General features: G+C 40.2%; 1 protein-coding gene across 1 annotated transcript; it reads left to right on the forward strand.

The window, feature by feature from the left end:
* The first annotated feature begins 1,655 nt into the window (after positions 1 to 1,655).
* SUB1 (SUB1 regulator of transcription) lies at positions 1,656 to 18,057 on the forward strand. Its single transcript, XM_059833632.1, has 5 exons — positions 1,656 to 1,689; positions 3,624 to 3,696; positions 5,409 to 5,528; positions 12,060 to 12,168; positions 14,591 to 18,057. Exons 2-5 carry the CDS (start codon positions 3,625 to 3,627, stop codon positions 14,668 to 14,670), a joined length of 381 nt encoding a protein of 126 aa, XP_059689615.1. The 5' UTR covers positions 1,656 to 1,689; position 3,624; the 3' UTR covers positions 14,671 to 18,057.
* The last annotated feature ends 348 nt before the right edge of the window (positions 18,058 to 18,405 follow it).

The following is an 18,405-nucleotide window of genomic DNA, read 5'->3' on the forward strand; positions in this document are numbered from 1 at the left end:
AACACTGCTTAGGACTTGCAGCTGCTCATGCTGACTTGGGGAGATTATCCCCTCTTGAAATGTGGTGTTTATCCATCTGGCCCACGTTAATGAACAGGGATTTTTTGAATTTAAAAAAAGTCCAAGACTTTTGATTTTCAACACTTTATTGAGAGGTGTTTGTTCTTGAAAATACAGAGGCCAATCAGCCACCACCCCACCCCACCTGCGCCAACAACAGCTTTATCTGGAAGCTAGGATTGGGACTAGAGTCCACTTCCTATTTCTGATAGTTTGCTTGCACTTTTTATGAAAAGCTTGCATTGTCATGGTAGCTAAAGCACAGGTCCAGAGGTAGTAACAATGAGAAAAGGATTAAACTAAGCTAATAATGGGTTTCTGAACCACTGGCATCCTTCCACCCTTACAGCACAACTACACGACCCATCAGTGCAAACAGTGATACAATAACAGGCTGTGTTCGTTTTGTGTGAAGTTGTATTGACCACCAGAATATTTTAATATTAATAAATCTCGTCATAAACTGATAGAAAGTACAGGCTCAAACAGGTAGCACAGGAAGACACAACATGAAACCACTTGCGCTCTGACAGCGTGCTTGGCCTACTGCAGTTTGCAAGGGCTGCTAAAAGTCTCCTTCCTTCACAAAGATGGGGGCAGAGGACCCTTTCCCCACCTTCCCTCCAAAGAGGTGTCATTTTAGTTTATTTCAGAAGCTGTTGCATACTTGTTTAGGTGATTGAAACCTACCAGCCTCTCTCCAAGTCCCGGCATCAGCAGGGCACTTACGATGCAGTGTGTCCTGGTGTAAATGTGCTACAGAAATAGGCAAGATCGTCAGAATGTATTTTTCAAGGCTTCTTTTTGCTTGGGGGGCTGTTAAGAAGTAGGTGTTTCAACAGTAGCAGAGATTGTTTTAACCTTCAGACTCCAGCACTTCGGACCTGCGCTTGACCCAAGGTGACGGCCAACACGGGAGCCCTAAAGCTCACCCGCCCCCCAGCCGCAAAGCCCTGCAGAGGAAAACGAAACCCCAGTCAGCCGGTGGAAGAAAGGGGAACCGGCACGTTCCTGAACAGCGCCGCAGCTGCCGCCGGGGCTGCGGTTTCGCTATGCAAAGCCACCGCAGCGGCAGCGCCTCACGGCTGCTGCCCGGGCGGCTCGAGCGGGACCGAGGAACCGCTGCAGCGTGCCAACCAAAAGAGCCGTTCACCGACTTTTTTTTTTTTTAAGGGTGCCCGTTAGGCATTAAGGGCCTTCCTCCCGACGTCCTCTCGGAGCGCCTCAGCGGAGGGCAGGCGGCTGGTGAAGGCCCGGCCCCGGCGGCACCTCTCCTCAGCGGGGCCGCAGGCCCAGGAGGGGCCCGGCTCCAGGCTGGGCCGCGGGGCGGGCAGGGCCCTGCCAGCAGCCCCACAGTTTTCCCTCGGAGGGCGCGTTTCCGTCCCCTCGGGGCTTGGCTGGCGTGAGGCGGCGAGTGCAGGGACGGGCCCCGCGGGAGGAGTTTGAGGCCGCCCCCCCCCGAGCCCCAACGCGGGTGGGGGAGGCGGGAACAAGCACGAGGGACACGCGTCCCCTTTAAACACCTCCCCCCCCCGCCCCTCCCACGTGGTGCAGGGCAGGGGCGGGGATTCCGCCGTGCGTCACTTCCGTTTCTCTCGTGGTGCGGAGGAGCCGGGCGTGGAGCAGGACGTGAGTGTTGGGGTCCCCCCCTCGCGCCCCATCGGGGCCGCCGCCATTTTCTCCGTCCACCGCCCCCGTCGCCGAGTGTCGGGGGGCTCGGTACCTCCCGGCCGGTGCGAGGGAGGCGCACTGGGCAGCGGTATGGCGAGGCTTCTCCTTTTCCTCGAGTGCCCGCTGTGCCCTGCGGGAGGGATGCCCCGCTGTGGAGCGGGCCTGGGGCGGGAGCAGGAGCCGCTGCCGAGGAGAAGCTGCCATGTTGGGGGGGCAAAGAGGATTTGAGTGAGGGAGAAAATGGCGGCAGGGAACCGCCCGGCTCCGTTCCCCCCGCGCCGGCATCTGACCCTGCCCGCTAACGACCCCCGACCCTTTTCTTGTGCTGCCTTTTCTTTTCTCCGCCGCCGGCGACCTGCAGCGCGCTTGCTGCCACCCTGCCTCGAGAGGACCTGGGCGTCCTTGCCCGCCCCCCTTGTTCGGGCCCTCGCTCCTTTCCCGTGGGGGGCAACACGAGCCGTGGAAAAGAAAAATAGGGGAGGAAAATGGCGGCTGGGATCCGCCTACCTGGTGTTCCTAGCTCGTCCTGGCCTGTCTTTCTCCTCTGCCTTTCCCTCCTCCTCGCTTGGCCCGTCTTATTCCACCCTCGCTCTCACTGGTGCTTCGGTGTCTCCTCACGCTCTGCCTGCTAGCCTCTCCCGAGGGGCACCTACCACCCCCCATTTCTTTTTCCTCCAGTTTCCGCCCCCACCTTCCTCCATATTGTCACTCCCTCATCCTGATGCGGACCCTGGGGTTATCCCCTGCTGGTGCCCGTGCCCCTCTGCGTATCAGTCTTTCCTTGTTCGGCTCCCCAATTTCATGTCATCGCTGTGCTTTATTTCTGCATTGCCCCATTGCAGCTGTCCTCTGCCTCCATCCTGCAGCGTGGCTTATGTGTGCTTCCCCATACCCTGTTTTCATTTTCAGTGCTATAGCTTTCATCGTTGTGCTCCAAGCTATTGCAACAGAACTTACCCTACTTTAGAACAGTGTTGATCCATTAGCATTACTCAGGCTCCGTTTTTTTCATTTGCATATGTTTTTTTTCATTACCAGTTTAAAAACACTGCTATTCCTTTTTTTTTCCCTGAGCTAATGCTTCTGTAATATTTTCTTAGCCTTTCCTAGCTGTAGTTTACTTTATACAGTTTCTCTCTGGGATGCTTCTTTTTATTCTGAAAGAACAAATGAGCTATTTATTTGTCACAAAGAGTTTCTAGTGGCAAGCAAGACGTGCAACTGCTATATCTAACCACATGTTTGCATACTAGAGAGATGTAGAAGCACGCCTGGCAGCACGCATTCAAGGAAAGTTGAATGTCCACTTGTCTGGCAAATGAATAGACTCTAGTGACTGATGTGTTGAAGCTGCAGTGGAAATATTAATTGCAGTACTGTAGTTCACTGTAACTGAGGTGTTTTTCATACTTTTGTATTATTGGTGGGAACTTTAGCTTCATGTATGATGATTATGGAGCGTGTTGCTTGCAAATCCAACTGGGCAAAATGCCCATGTAGGAGTACAGATAATGCTAGGGCCTTAATAGTTTATATTTGTGAATGTAATGTAAAGAATTCAACTGGAGGACAGTATTGTGTTTTTCTACATTACAGTTTCTGCTGTATCTAGGGGTATGTGAAACTGGTGAAAAATTGTCCCTTTGTAAACAGTTCAGAAACTAAAACACTGCATTGAGTGCAGTTGCAGCAAAAAGGCAAGGAGATGTAAGGGGGAAGAGTGTTTGAGATCACATCTACAACGTGTATTAAAGCTTATATGAAAAGGCTGGAAAGTCTTAAGGAGGGTTTTGAATACAATGAGGCTTTACAAACAGGTTTGAAGATGGCTTTCCAGCAGTAATGGGATATATTTCTTGTGTAGTGTTCTCATGTTATTTTTCTCTTCATAGAATGCCTAAGTCAAAGGAACTTGTGTCTTCAAGCTCATCTGCCAGTGATTCAGATAGTGAAGTTGATAAAAAGGTGAACATTATATGCAGTTTATTACTACTTTATTAACTCTCATATTTGAGGTTGGGGTTAAGGAATTAAGTGAGCGTTGTGTCACAACATGCATGTCATTCCATATGATTTATCAGACACTTAACCCCAAACACCCCCCTCTCCTGCTCCCCCACCCTTCCAACAACTACAACAACAGCAACAAAAACACCTCCCAAGATCAGGGTTTGGGTGGATAAGATGCTTTTTACCTTGCAGTAAACTTTTTTCCTTAAGTTGCATTTTGCTCTCCTCAGGGTTTTCCATATGGTATCTCTAATCACAAGCTTCCCGGAATTCCTTGCTGCTTTGTGGCAAGTGATAGAAGGCTTCTGTATAAGCCGCCCCTGGTGGCAAGAATTTGGACTAATTTTGAGGACAAGCACCACCACACCGCCCCCGAATCCCCCATTTTGGTGTCTGGATTACTTGTCCAAAACAAAAACCTCCACTTGCCTTGTCCTCCATGTGCCACTTGCTTATTTTGTTTGCATGTTCTTTTTCTCTGTTTCAGATTCTTACATTTACTGTAATAGCATCTGCAAGTTTCTCACTTAAAAGCTGAGCTAGCCTGAATATCTTTGAGTTGATTAATTTTAATATATGTTGACTGTTTTAAATGTATAAATTGAGTGTTCCTATTTATTTTTAATAGTTAGTTAATGTATAAGTTCGTATAGATGTACCAGTCATTAAGAATAAAACCAGAAAAAAACAGTGAATTTATCTAAGAAATGCTGGGTGGCAACACAGACATCAGGTCTTTTAATATAGTATGTGAAGAGGCTGGGTCTGCTTTACTGAATTCGTTCAAACATGACTTGGTTGCACTTTGCAAATTAGGCGTTCTGTCAGATCTTAATATAAGAGAAAATGGTCAGGTGATTTTTTTGGTAGGGAACTGTGTTCCTGAAAAGACATAGTCTAACAGTCTGCTTTAGTGGACAGTAAGGTGTTACGGGTGGGGTTTTTTTTTAATTATAACCTCCATATTTGTTGGAACTGTTTGTCTTTGTAAGACGTTATCCACAATATGATTTTAGCAGGTGAGACTAATTTTTAGTGTCTTTGCACTAGTCTTTTTTTTGGAGCGGGCATGGTTACTATATAACCATTAGTAGAAAGAAGAACTTTGTAGCATCTGCGGGTAATCTGATTTACAAGTGATACTGTCTGAATGTTTTCAAAACATGTTTAATTTATCATGCTATGGACAGAGATTGGATGCTGATTTAAAAAATACTCTGATGGAGGTGATTTCTAGATCCTTTCTTCAATATCTCATTTACGTTTTTTTCTTTTTTAGAAGAGTTGTAAGCTCCTGCTTTTTTTGTTGTACTCAGTGGAAAGGAAGGTGAAACTTCCATCAGACTTTAAATTTTTTATTAAAACTACTGAACCAACAGTATTACTGCACAGAAAGAGTAGGATTTTTGAAACGTATTTTGATCTCCTTCAGTTTGCTTTAAAGCCAAAGTATGATGGTAAACTTCACTGGGAACAGAATTAGAGTCATTTGAAGATTTTTTTTTTAAATTCCAGTCTAAATGTACAGTTTTGCATTCCTGCTTTCACCGCAGGAAGGTGATAATGTGCATTGCATAGTAGTACTTTGTGACCTCTAATGTAAACTTTTGTGTAACTTACAGAGTGAGTTGTGGTTCATGCTTTTCTTTTTTTATTCTTGCTCGAAGGCAAAGCGGAAAAAGCAAGCAGCTCCAGAAAAGCCTGTAAAGAAACAAAAGACTGGTGAAAGTTCAAAAGGTGCAGCTTCTTCTAAGCAAAGCAGTAACAGAGACGAGAATATGTTTCAGGTAAAATTGATGACTCTTAGAGCCTGGTTAAGGTAACATCTTAACGTCATATTCAGTATAAATTTTATGAGGTGATTGGACTATCTTGACAGCATGGTGCTTGGTCTCACGAAGTCTTGGCCAAAGAGGATTATGATGCTAGCATGCAGATGAGATGCTCAGAAAAAGCGTTATCAGCATTCAGCAGAGTGAAAGAATCTGAGTTGTAGCAATTGATCTAAGCCTCATGTCTTTGCCCATGGTAACTCTGGGTGGTAATTTTGTTGGTAAATACAGCACTTACCATGAATATACTGTAAATATTAGATCAGGACTGTCTCTACATGGAAATGCTTTTTAATCACGGCTCTTGAAAGAAAGGTTCTTGGAAACCAACGTATGGACTCTTCATTCCTGTTTAACTGGGTCAAGGGCAGCTTGGCTCCTGTATTATAAGACAGTGTCTTGGAATAAGTTTTGCTTGTTCCTTTGTTTCATGATGCAGATTTTTCCCACTAAACATCCAGAAAGATTGTAATTTTTGACATTGTCCTTGTTTTTAAGATGGGATGAATGTACATTTTTCAGTAGCAAGATGCATTTGTGAATTCAGGGTATTGCAGTACCTGGGGTTAGCTGTGGCAGTAGCAGTGTGTGCTGAAAGCTGTGAAAGAAGATACACAGCTCAGAATTACCTGTTTTGAGGGTGTGGATCAATACTTACTAAGCATCTTTGACTAGCTGGCTGGAAAGGAACTTAAATTCTTGGAGACTTTGATTCTTAAGTTTGTGAAAGGGTGTGGGAGAGGTGCCTAATAAGATGGCTCCAACACTGAGTAAGGCAAAATAAATGGTTTTGGGCTGTAGCTGTGCAAAGTAATATAGCAAAAAAAAAAAAAAAAAAAATTTCTAGGCAGAAGACCTGCTTAACTGATACTGTAATACAGGGCACTTATTTTTCATGTATCAATTCTCACTTTCCTCTTCATGTATAGTTGGGAGGGAGAGCTTCAGTTGAAGGCAATGCCTGGACTTCCCCATCGAAGGAAGAATTTATTATTTTTAGTTCCGCTGGGGCGTGCTTTGAACCATGTAGGAAAAATGAGATAGTGTCTTCTACACCTTATGAGGTGAACTGCAGTTAGAACTCAAAAAAACTGTGTATAAGCTTCATGCTATGTTTGTAAGTTCAGAAATTCCAGCCTTGGAGAGAGCTGTTAAAATTTTTAATGCTGCCTTGATGCAAAAAAATCCAAACCCTTTCAAATAAAAGCAAAAGTATTTGCGTGTTCTGATTTCTTTCAACCTTTTTGACCTAAGATAATAAAAAGTTACTAAAAACAGACAGTAGAGGACTCCTATTAGTCTGATAAGAACAGGATTCTTCCAGTGTTGAGTATGATACAGAAAAAAATGTTTGAATATCACCTTGACCTAAAACATCATTGTTACTTAGTCTCTGCCTGCTTTTTAGTTATTCAACAACAAATTTTTTTTCAGATAGCTTATTGTGTTATGTGAAGTATTGTGAACTTTTTCATGCTACATCAGCTTATGTGCGTTAACGAAGAGGCAACTGTTTCAGTGTAGAAGTAGCACTGTAGGTCTGAGGATACTTCCTCTCTCTCCTCCCTACCTAGGAAAGCATGCTGGAAGATCTAGCTGCATGTTAATTTTTCAGGTATGGTTTTGTTTGTTCTAGGACTATTAGTAATACTAGAAACTCCCCTTTCTGCTTTCCCATGGCAGTAAAATGATCTCTGATGTGCAAGTGACTTTGCAGTATAACTTACAAGTGTGGCTGCAATTGATGGAATTCAGGCTGTAAAGCATTCATAGGATAGTCAGAAGTTCTGTGGTGTCCATATTGTTTGTGGGAGTGGCAGCAAATTAGTGAAACTTAGAGGCTTGTTCTACACCCTCAGGCTGTGTTCTTAAGGTATACAGCTTCCCTTAATATAGAGCTCATTGTGAATGCTGTGTTCAGAAGATTGAGCATTTTCATAAAGATCTACATTTTATTGTTTTTGTTTGAGATTAATGTTGGTGTAATGGTATTCTTGAAACTAATTATGAAGAATAGTATAAATGTAAGTAAAAGGGAATTAATTCAATATAAGAGACCAAATGTATTTTATTTATTTACATGACTTGGCCTTTTCAGGTATTATAGGTAGCCTACCATACTTTGGAATTTGTTAAAGGATTTGGGTGCAGTTGGGGTGTGGAAATTTATCTTACTTTCATTTGTTATGTGTACTAGAGGCCCTAAGGACAAGCGTTATTCATGTTAAAGTGGAACGGTTTAACGTTGATACATTAGATTCCTGTCTGTGGCTTCAAGCCAGCGTGAGCTCTGCATCATGTGCTTTGCTTAGTTTGACAAATCCTGTCATCTACCTATGCCTGATTTGGATAAGGTTTCTTAATGCTGTCAAGATGCAGTATTAATGACTACTCAGAGTGGAACCACATCGCATGATCAGGCATTTAACTGAAATTATTACTTCAAGAGTCATCTGTCTCTATGTTGTCCCGCCTCCCCCTCTCTGCTTCCCATCCCCCCCCTTTTTTTTATTTTTTTAAAGTTTGGATTGTATTTGCTTTTTTGGCTTGTGAGAAATAAGTTGTTTGGTTTCCCAGTGTAATGTCTTCATCTCTCATTGTTGTGGTTTAGTCCCAGCCGGACTAATCACCACACAGCCGCTTGCTCACTCCCCTTGCTCAGCTGGACAGGAGAGAGAAAATATGAGGAAAGGCTCGTAGGTCGAGATAAGGACATAGGGAGATCACTCACCAATTACCATCATGGGCAAAACAGACTTGACTTGGGGAAATTAGTTTAATTTATTACCAATCAAAATCAGTGTAGGATAATGAGAAATATAACCAAATCTTAAAAAAAAAAACCCCAACACCTTCCCCCCACTCTTTCCTTCTTTATGGGCTCAACTTCACTCCTGATTTTCTCTACCTCTTCCCCCCGAGTGGTGCAGGGGGACCGGGAATGGGGGTTGCAGTCAGTTCATCACATGTTGTTTCTGCTGCTCCTTCCTCCTCACACTCTTCCCCTGCTCCAGTGTAGGGTCCCTCCCACGGGAGACAGTTCTCCATGAACATCTCCAATGTGGGTCCTTCCCATGGGCTGCAGTTCTTCACAAACTGCTCCAGCATGGGTCCTCTCCACGGGGTGCAGTCCTTCAGGAACAGACTGCTCCAGCGTGGGTCCCCCACGGGGTCACAAGTCCTGCCAGCAAACCTGCTCCAGTGTGGGCTCCTCTCTCCAGGGGGGTCACAGGTTCTACCAGGAGCCTGCTCCAGCGCGGGCTTCCCACAGGGTCACAGTCTACTTCGGACACATCCACCTGCTCTGGTGTGGGATCCTTCCCGGGCTGCAGGTGGATATCTGCTCCACCATGGCCCTCCAGGGACTGCAGGGGCACAGCCTGCCTCACCATGGTCTTCACCACGGGCTGCAGGGGAATCTCTGCTCTGGTGCCTGCAGCACCTCCTCCCCCTCCTTCTTCACTGACCTTAGGGTCTGCAGAGTTGTTTCTCTCACATATTCTCACTCCTCTCTTCCCTGGCTGCTGTTTCCCAGTTTTCCCCCCCTTCTTAAATATGTTATCACAGAGGCACTATCGCTGTTGCTGATTAGCTCGGCTTTGTCCAGCAGTGGGTCCATCTTGGAGCCGGCTGGCATTGGCTCTATCAGACATAGGGGAAGTTTCTAGCAGCTTCTCACAGAAGCCACCCCTGTAGCCCCCCCTGCTACCAAAACGTTGCCACGCAAAGCCAATACACTTAGAGGTTCCTGAAAGTAGATAAATATATGTTTGTGATGTTCTGCAAAGGTGGTTGGTTTAGCACATTAATTCTGAAACTCAGGTGGTCACCGATGCATTTCACAATCGATTTGCTGTGTTGCATATCTCACTGTTTACAGGACTCTTTATTGTGCTCCTTCTAATGCTATACATAGAGTTTTCAGCTAAGAAAGAAGGATGCTTTTTTTGCTGTTTATACACACTGGGGAAGTAGGCTGTTTAATCAAGACAAACTGGAAATAGGAAGAAAAATGGTGAAGAAGGTGGTTGCTGAAACTCATACCGGAAGTCAGTTGCATAGCTGTGAAAGGAACTGAGACACAGTTCAGTGCATTTTATTCTAAGAAATGGAAACCTGGAAATAATGCTTTCATTGTCTTCTGATTTATGTAATTCAATAGAAAAGTATAATCTAAGGAGCTTTAATATTTAATAGAAAGCATATGAGCTTATCTATGAGACTTGAACTGCAGTAACTACGCTGCTATAAATCAATACAACCCTTGGAACACTACTGTGGTTATAGAGATACAAAGGTGTTTTAGATCAGGTAAATTATTCTAAGACTATCACCTGCTGCGTGAAAAAATAATTGCTCAGAAATGAATCTGTGCCAGAATTGCAGGTAACTGAACATCAAGAAACATGAATTTACGTAAATAGTTAAATCTAGATTTTTTTGTTGAGGTTTTTAACCTTAGATGTTAATTGAAACTGTACTTTAGAAGCCTGTTTAAGCTTTTAGCAGTGGCAACTGTTTTGCATAGAGTTCAACTGAACATTCAAAAGTTAATGTGAGCATTCAGCTGGAATCTAGACAGTGATATAAAACCTAACTTAGTATCAGCATTTTCATATGGAACTGTTTCCACTTAAGGTAGACTTACAGATTGAGTAAATGTGAACTTTGCATTATTGCCCCTTGCCTTACTGTAGTTGAACTAAGACATACAGTATTACCCTTAAAATTCAAATCCCAAACCTTTTTACTGTATTTACAGCTGTAATCTGCTGTATTGTATCAGATTTTATTTCCTAGAGCAAATCTGGAATTACTTGGCAATGTACTAATACTCTTTGATAGCCCTGGAAAAAAAAGATGTTGCGGAGTACTACTACTTGATGCTGTTCTTAGAGGTGACCTTAAAAGTCACTGAAGTGTTAAAGGGTAAAACCAAGAAATGTTATTCATGTAGTCTATGTAGGATATCCTTTGCCAGCAGTGCTGATGGACTTGGGCGTGGTACCAAGTTTGGTCCGAAAGAACTAAATCACCATGACATACCTTATTTTTGGATATTAAATTTGTAGTACTATGAAAGTATTTTGTAAATTAATCAAAAATACTATCTTATAAGCAGTAAAGTCGTGTTCATTTTAAAGGATGCTTTGAAGTACGAAAACAACTGCTTCAGTGTTACGGTATCTAAAGATGTCCTAATTGTTTTAAAATCAATTTTGGTGTTAATTTAGCATGATCTGTTTAAGAAGAAAAATTACTTTACGCAAACATAAAGCATTCTTGTTTATATCTATTTTGTGAAATAACAGCATATGACTTAAACATCTGTGGATGATTTTAGTTGATTGGAGAGTTGTTCAAGCATTTTGGTCAGACTTAATGCTGGTAGGATGTGTTTGGGACCTCGTTAATTTATATCAAGATGCAAGATGCATAAACTAAGGAAGTTGAAAACTAAAATTAATGTTTTATCGGGAAGGAGTATTCTATTTTAAAGAGGTTGACTTTAGAATGTGTTCTTCATAAAATGTATCCAGAAGGTACACACAGTTCTAAATTTCTTATGTGAATTGTATTTGATTGTGTTTTTATTATCTAATTTCTGATTCTCAAATTTACATTATACTTTGAATTTATGTGAACAAATAGTTTTTTAGCAAATTTGGAAAGATCTTTAATAAGCCTAAATATGTAGTGTAATGCATAGTTGTCAGTGTGCCTGTGTGTCCCCACCCCCCCCCAACCCCGCACCACAAAACAACAACAAAACCAAAAGTGCCCTCTTAATTCAGTTAAGCCACTGTGGTGCAGAAATTATGGAATTCCAAAGTCATTTCGTGGTATGCTACATGCTGGTAAACTTTAGATGGTTTTTAGGAACACCTGGTACAGTCAGAATGTCTTTTAACCACGGTTCCAGTGTAGAGCCATGAGGACTTGGGAGCAGGCATGGGACAGCTGGTGGCTTACTTTCATTTCTGTGTTTAAAAAAAGAAAAAAAACCCCACCAAACAAAAGCCCCTCTAGAAATTGTGGTTACGTGAATACCTAATTTGATTTCTGTACATATGGAATGGACTAAAATTTAGATTTGGGAGTAGAGATCCCTCTTTTCCCTGTTTGTTTACAACTGCTGCAAACAAAGATGGTTATGATACAGGCAAAATTTTATTTCATAAAACAGTAAATTAGTGGCTTTTATAAGAAGTAAGCTTGTTAAGAATATAGGTATTATTATTCTAGGAGATCTACTTTTGCGTTGAGCATTGAATGCTCAATTTGTTCTAAGTCGTTCATCCATTTATTTTGTCGTTACTTATTAGCCTGCTGACTACTCTGGATTAAGCCTTTGATGCAGTTGTTTCTTTGGTGTCTAAAATAAGCTGCAGTATGCAATGTCACATGTCCGAGTCTGATACTGCTGGGAAAAGTGAATGCTGTAATATGTAAATCCCTAAAAGACCCTTATATGTGTTTTGACAGATTGGCAAAATGAGGTATGTCAGTGTTCGTGACTTTAAAGGGAAAGTCTTAATTGATATTAGAGAATATTGGATGGATCAAGAAGGTGAAATGAAGCCTGGCAGAAAAGGTATTGTTCTGCTTCATGTTATTTTGTATTAAAACATTGTCTGCAGTTTGCTGGATGTCTTTGTGTGTCAGATTTTTATACTTTATTGCTACATGATATTTTTAGAGTAATATTTTTGTATTTATATTTTTTATAATTTATATTTTAACAAATGATTAGTTTATTCTGGAGATCATAAATGAAAGCGAAGTGGGTTTGTTGGTGTGAATCTGTTTTCCTAAATGGATCCTCCATGATTTATGGAAAACAAGGTATCAAATACAAGCAAATTTGGTATGGGAGGTATAAACATACTTTTTTTTTCCCCCCCGTTAACTTAGTCCACTCCATTTCTTTCTTTTATTACAATTGGATTTTTTATTTCAAAATTCGCTGGAAAGATTTAACTTACTCATTTGTGATAAGATGTTAATTTCTTTAAAACAATTATGTCCTTCACTTTCTATCAGATTTTAGGTTAAAATAATTAAAGCATTTAATGTGACTAATTTTGGAAGAAATATGTCAAGATTTTAGCTGAGGTGAAAATACCTCAAGTGTTCAAGGTTTGGTACTGTGCTTCTAATCTGCAACACAGATTGTACCTTTAATTGCCACCCCCATACCTACTTTTTATGGCATCCCTTCACTGACCCATTTTCAGAACTTTGCCACCTGCAAGGTGAGGATGGAAGGATAGTTGCAGCAGTAGTGCTTTGCTTAATGCCATGTTGCTTCTGTTAGAAAAGCCTTCTTTTAATCATTTTGCATATTGCACCAAGGGAAGAGGTAAGTATGAAACATTCTGCTCTGGAGATTGAAGACATTTAATGTAGAATCAGCATAAGGTTTGTTACATTCTTCTGGTGTGTCCAGGAGCAACTTAGTGAGTAGATATTTGGAAAGCTTGAGAAGCATTTTAAACATTTCTTAAATATCCACTGAGAATAGGTTTGTATGAACAGGGGTACTGGTACTGTACAGGAAAATTTCTTGTTTTGAATTTATTGTTGCTACTTAACAAAAAAGATTAACTTCTAAGGACTTTAACCTGCTGTGTTTGGGGTGGAAGTCAAAAGTATAAGCAATTTGAGTGGCAAACTGCAATGAGATTTGATGGGTGGGCCAAGTGACAAAAATTACGTGATGTAGTTAGAAATGTTTATCAATGTGGCAAAAGGGTCTGTATTTTTTTAGGATAAAATGAATAATAATCTGATACAGTATGTGAGTCGAATGTTCCATTGATGCACTTACGAACCACTTACCTAGCTATCCTAAAAACAGTAAAAGCAGTTGACATTGTGTAATAAAAAAACAGAACAAAAAATCCAACAGTTTAAATTACTGTGTCAGATTGTTTCAAACAGTATGTCTGAACTGCATGCAGTTCATCTGGTATGTGTTTCAGGGACATCTTGATGGTGTTTGGGCCCCTCATAATGGTTAGCACACCTGACCTAACTGTTTTCAAAAGAAGCCTGCCCTCTAAAGACTGGTGGAAAACTGCGTAGAGTAGCTCCATGCAGACTGCTCACTGCTGACAATTACAGTGGTGCTCTGACAAGACAGTGGTGGTAGAAGGAAAAAAAGGTGATGAGCCCCAAAAATGGAATTCAAAGTTTCGCCTGTTTTTAGGTCCTGCTCCACCTACAGGGAGAAAGCAATGAAGGAAGCCTGATCACTGAGGGGGGAGAGTGGGGGTAAATAGTACAAGAGCCTGGCTGGGGAGAGTATGAGAGGTAGGCCTGTGAGTCTGTACATGCATAGAGTTGGCATAGAGATTGTAGGGGAAGCATGAGGAGACTAAAGCGCAAAGGAATCATGTTCCTGGACTCGAGCTTGAGGAAGTACAAATTTAGAACTGAGAAGATGGGTTGTGGGGCACTAAATTATTATTGATTGAATGTGTCACTAGAAACTATAGTTAACTTGAAGTGAAAAAATAACTTCCATGTTGGTTTGTGAGTGCAAAATGTTACTTAAAGTATGTGTTATTTACAGTGCTTTAAGAAATAGGAGGAAAAAAACCCCAGAATTATGGTACTTTAAAATTGCATAGAAGTTCACTCCACAGAGGTACGGCTTTTAGGCGCCAACAGGAATATGAATGATTTCCTACTTTTCACCTGGGGCTTTTGTGCTGCCTTCTGTCAAGGCCAGAGCTGTATTTTACTTCCTGTGTTTAGCCTAATACTTGTGAATGAATTTGTTCCACTGTACTAATTTTCTTCGTAATTTAAACTTGTCCAGAGATGAAGTTAAACTGAAGTATTCCAAGTGAGTAGTTTCACTTTGTAACTGAGATGGTTGTTCAAGTAGCTCAAGCATTAATAGTTATGACATAGACTTTGTGTATGAAACCAGCCTTGATAATGATTATGCAAGATACTGCAGCACAATTTTCTTTTTGTCTTAAGTGTTTATTTTTAATGCATTTCAGGTATTTCTTTAAATCCAGAACAGTGGAACCAGCTGAAGGAACAGATTTCTGATATTGATGATGCAGTAAGAAAACTGTAAAGACAGAGCCATACAGGAACTGTTATCATTTCAGTTGTTTTAAGCGGTCTTTTTACATTGGCTTGTGTTTTCTAAAATATTGTTTTACAAGCTATTGTATATTTGGATTGCAAAACGATTTGTAAGATGAATACTTTTTTTATGTGCATTAAAAGTGTATTCTGAGTGAGGCTATTTGTGTATACTTTACTAAAAGGAAATGTGTTGCTTTCACCTCATGGTGTAAAATAAACAAATCAAATAATATGTAAAGCTTATTTGTTTATGGCCTTTTGATTGAAGGTGTTTGCTGATAAGGCCACCTAATAGCTTTAGTCTTTGTTTTAGTTTCAGTTTAGTTAACTGTTAATATGAATTTGTTTTCTGAGGAGATTTCTTAAAATGTCTCCATTTAATTTTTTTCTTTTGTTTCATACTCTTTGGTATTGCCCTGACAGCTTTCTGCTGTAAGACTTGATACAAACAGTGAATACTTGGTAAAACACATTTTTGTAGATAATTTTAAATACCGTATTTGCTAATTTACCCTATTTATTCAGATGTAAACAGTCCTGAGTATATAGACCTTTTTGCATTACTTGCATGAAGTGTTACCCTAAACAATAACACTTGAACACAAATCACATACTATTTCTTCCCAGTTTTCTATAGCTTGCTTGCCTTAGAAAATACAGTTAGCCTTTTTTCTTGGACCCTAGGTTTTAGAATGTGATGCATAAACTTTTACAGTAATAGACATATACCTCAGAGTAAGATAGTATTTAAAAGTTCCAAATGTGGTTATTAGTTAGGTACCCTTTTCAAGCTTTGCATTAAATTCATTTTTGAACACATACTAACTAGTTATTCTATAGAAAAGAACAGTTGACCTGTATTTGTAGGGCTTTTGTTCGAGAGGATTGCATAAAAACTGATGCTTAAACTAGGCTGTAATACAGGTTAAACAGTCAAAACAGGGTTAAAACTGCTTCAGCGAAAATGTCTGGCTATCATGCTTCTGCCCTCTCCACACTGCCTGCCCAAACCACTTAACTTGGCTTGCTTTGTGTGGCTTAGATGTGCACAGCTGTTTTCTCTTGTACAGAAGATATGTAGTGCTTACAGGGGAGTGCTGGTACATAGTGGTTCGTGACTCTAGCAAACTTCGCTTGTCAACCGTTGTACTATTCTGGTAAGAGAAGCTTCTGTCCAGTAGAAGCTCTGTTAAGACTAGATGCTGCACCAGTTGAAGGGCTTCTTGGTAGGTGTCACAAACAGTGGAATGAAGAAGGGAGAATATGATTTTTGAGTAGAACTTGGAGAGATAAGGAGCACGCCAGTATGGAAGTTAACAGTGAAGGATCAAAGTTAGTGGACACATAATAACTACAGTGAAGAAATGTATGTTAGTGGAATTGGAGAAGAGTTCATTTTGTGACTTAATTCATTTAATCGAAGGAAGAAGATGAAACGACTTCATGAAAATTGACATTTCAAGACTATGTAGTGAATGTACAACTTAATTGGTTCGGCTGTAATTTTCCCATTTGATGTTAAACAATGTCTTTTTAAAATTTTGTATAGATAAACAGGATTTACTATTTGTTTGATTTTGAAATATCTTAATATAATTCTTTATATTGCAGACATGCATGGAAGTGCCATACACAGACTGTTCCTGTGCTGCAGAGTTTATAATTCAAATAGGTATTGAAGGGTGAGGAAGGGTGACTTCATCAGGTTAAATATATATAATTTAATTTAAATATTATGCCAGATACTTCCATCTGCTTTTTGACTTACCCGTTGTTGACATATTACAAATCAAGTTAAGTTCTGTTTTTGTATAGCTCGGGAAATCTTGAGTTTTTAAGAACTGCTTGAGGGTGAATAAAAGGGTGAAGAGATGTTTTGTGGTGGCAGATGCATTTTTGGGCGCAACATTCTTTTTTGAGTGACTAAAGCATATAGGGATATTTGGACCAAATAGAATAAATATTAAATGTCTGCTAAAATTTCACAGATGAGTGAATGAAGTAAATTGCTTCAGATCACTATCGACAGGTTCTAGGTGTTTTTTATTTACGGTGTGTATATATATATGATTTTTTTTCCTTCAAATCTGAAGTTTTGCAACCAGATTTCACCCATTTTACCTCAAAAGTTCAATGTGGCTACTTTAAAGTGCATGATATATTAAAGGGAACGTTGTCCTCACTTAGATTACTGTGATAGTAGGTCATTGGATGGCAGTTGTGTATGAGAGTATAATATAATTGTGTTCAGGAAAGTGGAGAACTAATTCATTTAGGGGAAGTAAGTGAAAAAGTTTTAATACAGTGATTAGTTCTCTTGTGGAAGCTGATGGTAGAGGTGTTCAAAGAAATTATGATTTGTTAACCAAGAACTATTAGTTTCTGTTACAGATAACCCACTTGCTGAAATTGTGGTGATAATTACTGGAGCTGTTTATGCCATTTTACTTGATAAAACTGGGGGCAGTTTGATTTTGCTTAGCTTCTGTGTTTAAAAATAAGTTTTCCACCTGCCAGTTATATTTCTGCCTGTAATAATGATAAAATACCTTATATTTTACCTGAGCCAATCTTAATATCTGCATGAATGTCCTACAAAAAAAAAAAACTAAATAAACCAGTCAGTTTCACAAATGAACTGAAAATGGGATGAGTTGAATTGTGAGAGAATTCATTGCACCTCAGATGACTGGTGTGCTTGACACATTCAATGTTATTTTGAAATAAATAGTTGGTAGTGATTTGTCATGTAATTGTCTATGGCTGTAGTCTTTCTAATTTGAGAAGAAAATTCAGATTTTTTTCAATAAAGATTATTTTCTTGCAGACAAAATGGTAGCTAGTTAGGGTACGTGTAGAAATGCACATGGATGAAAATTGTGCATGTATGAACAGGCTGTATAATACGAGATAAAAACACTGCTCCCTTTCCCACTGAAGTGGGAAAAGCAAGATACATTTCATTTTTGATGTTTATGCAGGGCATAGTAGCAATATGTTTTATAAATTAAACCTACTGTGGAACTTAGGAGGAAAAATATGTCACAGTTAAAGCTGCCAAAGTACCATATGTGTGATAAACTGTCATGTACGATGTTGCTCTTATGTAGAGATGTTCATATTGAAATTAAACAAATGCAGTACTAAGTTTGATATTTCTGTTAAAGGAAATGCCCCAGTTACGTACTTCTTATGTGGTCTGTTAGCAAAAAAAATGATTATTGTAATTCTGGTAACTCAAATGTCATATTGTTAACCATGTGGAATGTTCCATGTTTTGCTCTGGTGGTACACACTGCAGAGAGGCCACTGGAAATATAAGCCCTCCAACTGTAACTACCTTAACGTTCAAATAAAAAATAGTTAAATGGCATATGTGTAATAACAATTTGAACACTTGGAAATAAATGAAGACTTCTGTTGACATAGTGTTATTTTTAATAGAAATCTGGCTGCACTAAAACTTGTTTCTTCTAAATTGTTACAAAAACTGCTGTTTGTTTCTTGCAACTGTTGTAGTTTGGAAGTTTGAAAACTTAAATCATCTTACACTTGGTCCATGTTTGCGGGTGGGGGATTGATTGCATAGCCTGGAGGGACACAAGTTTTTCACTATGACAGAAGAACAAGTGTCATGTAAATATGGAAGCACCAGATACAAACACACTTTCAAATATCAAGTGGAAAGAAAGTGCCCAGTAAGTCGCTACTGTGAAGAAAA

This window comes from Gavia stellata, chromosome Z (assembly GCF_030936135.1).
Source record: "Gavia stellata isolate bGavSte3 chromosome Z, bGavSte3.hap2, whole genome shotgun sequence".
NCBI lineage: Eukaryota > Metazoa > Chordata > Aves > Gaviiformes > Gaviidae > Gavia > Gavia stellata.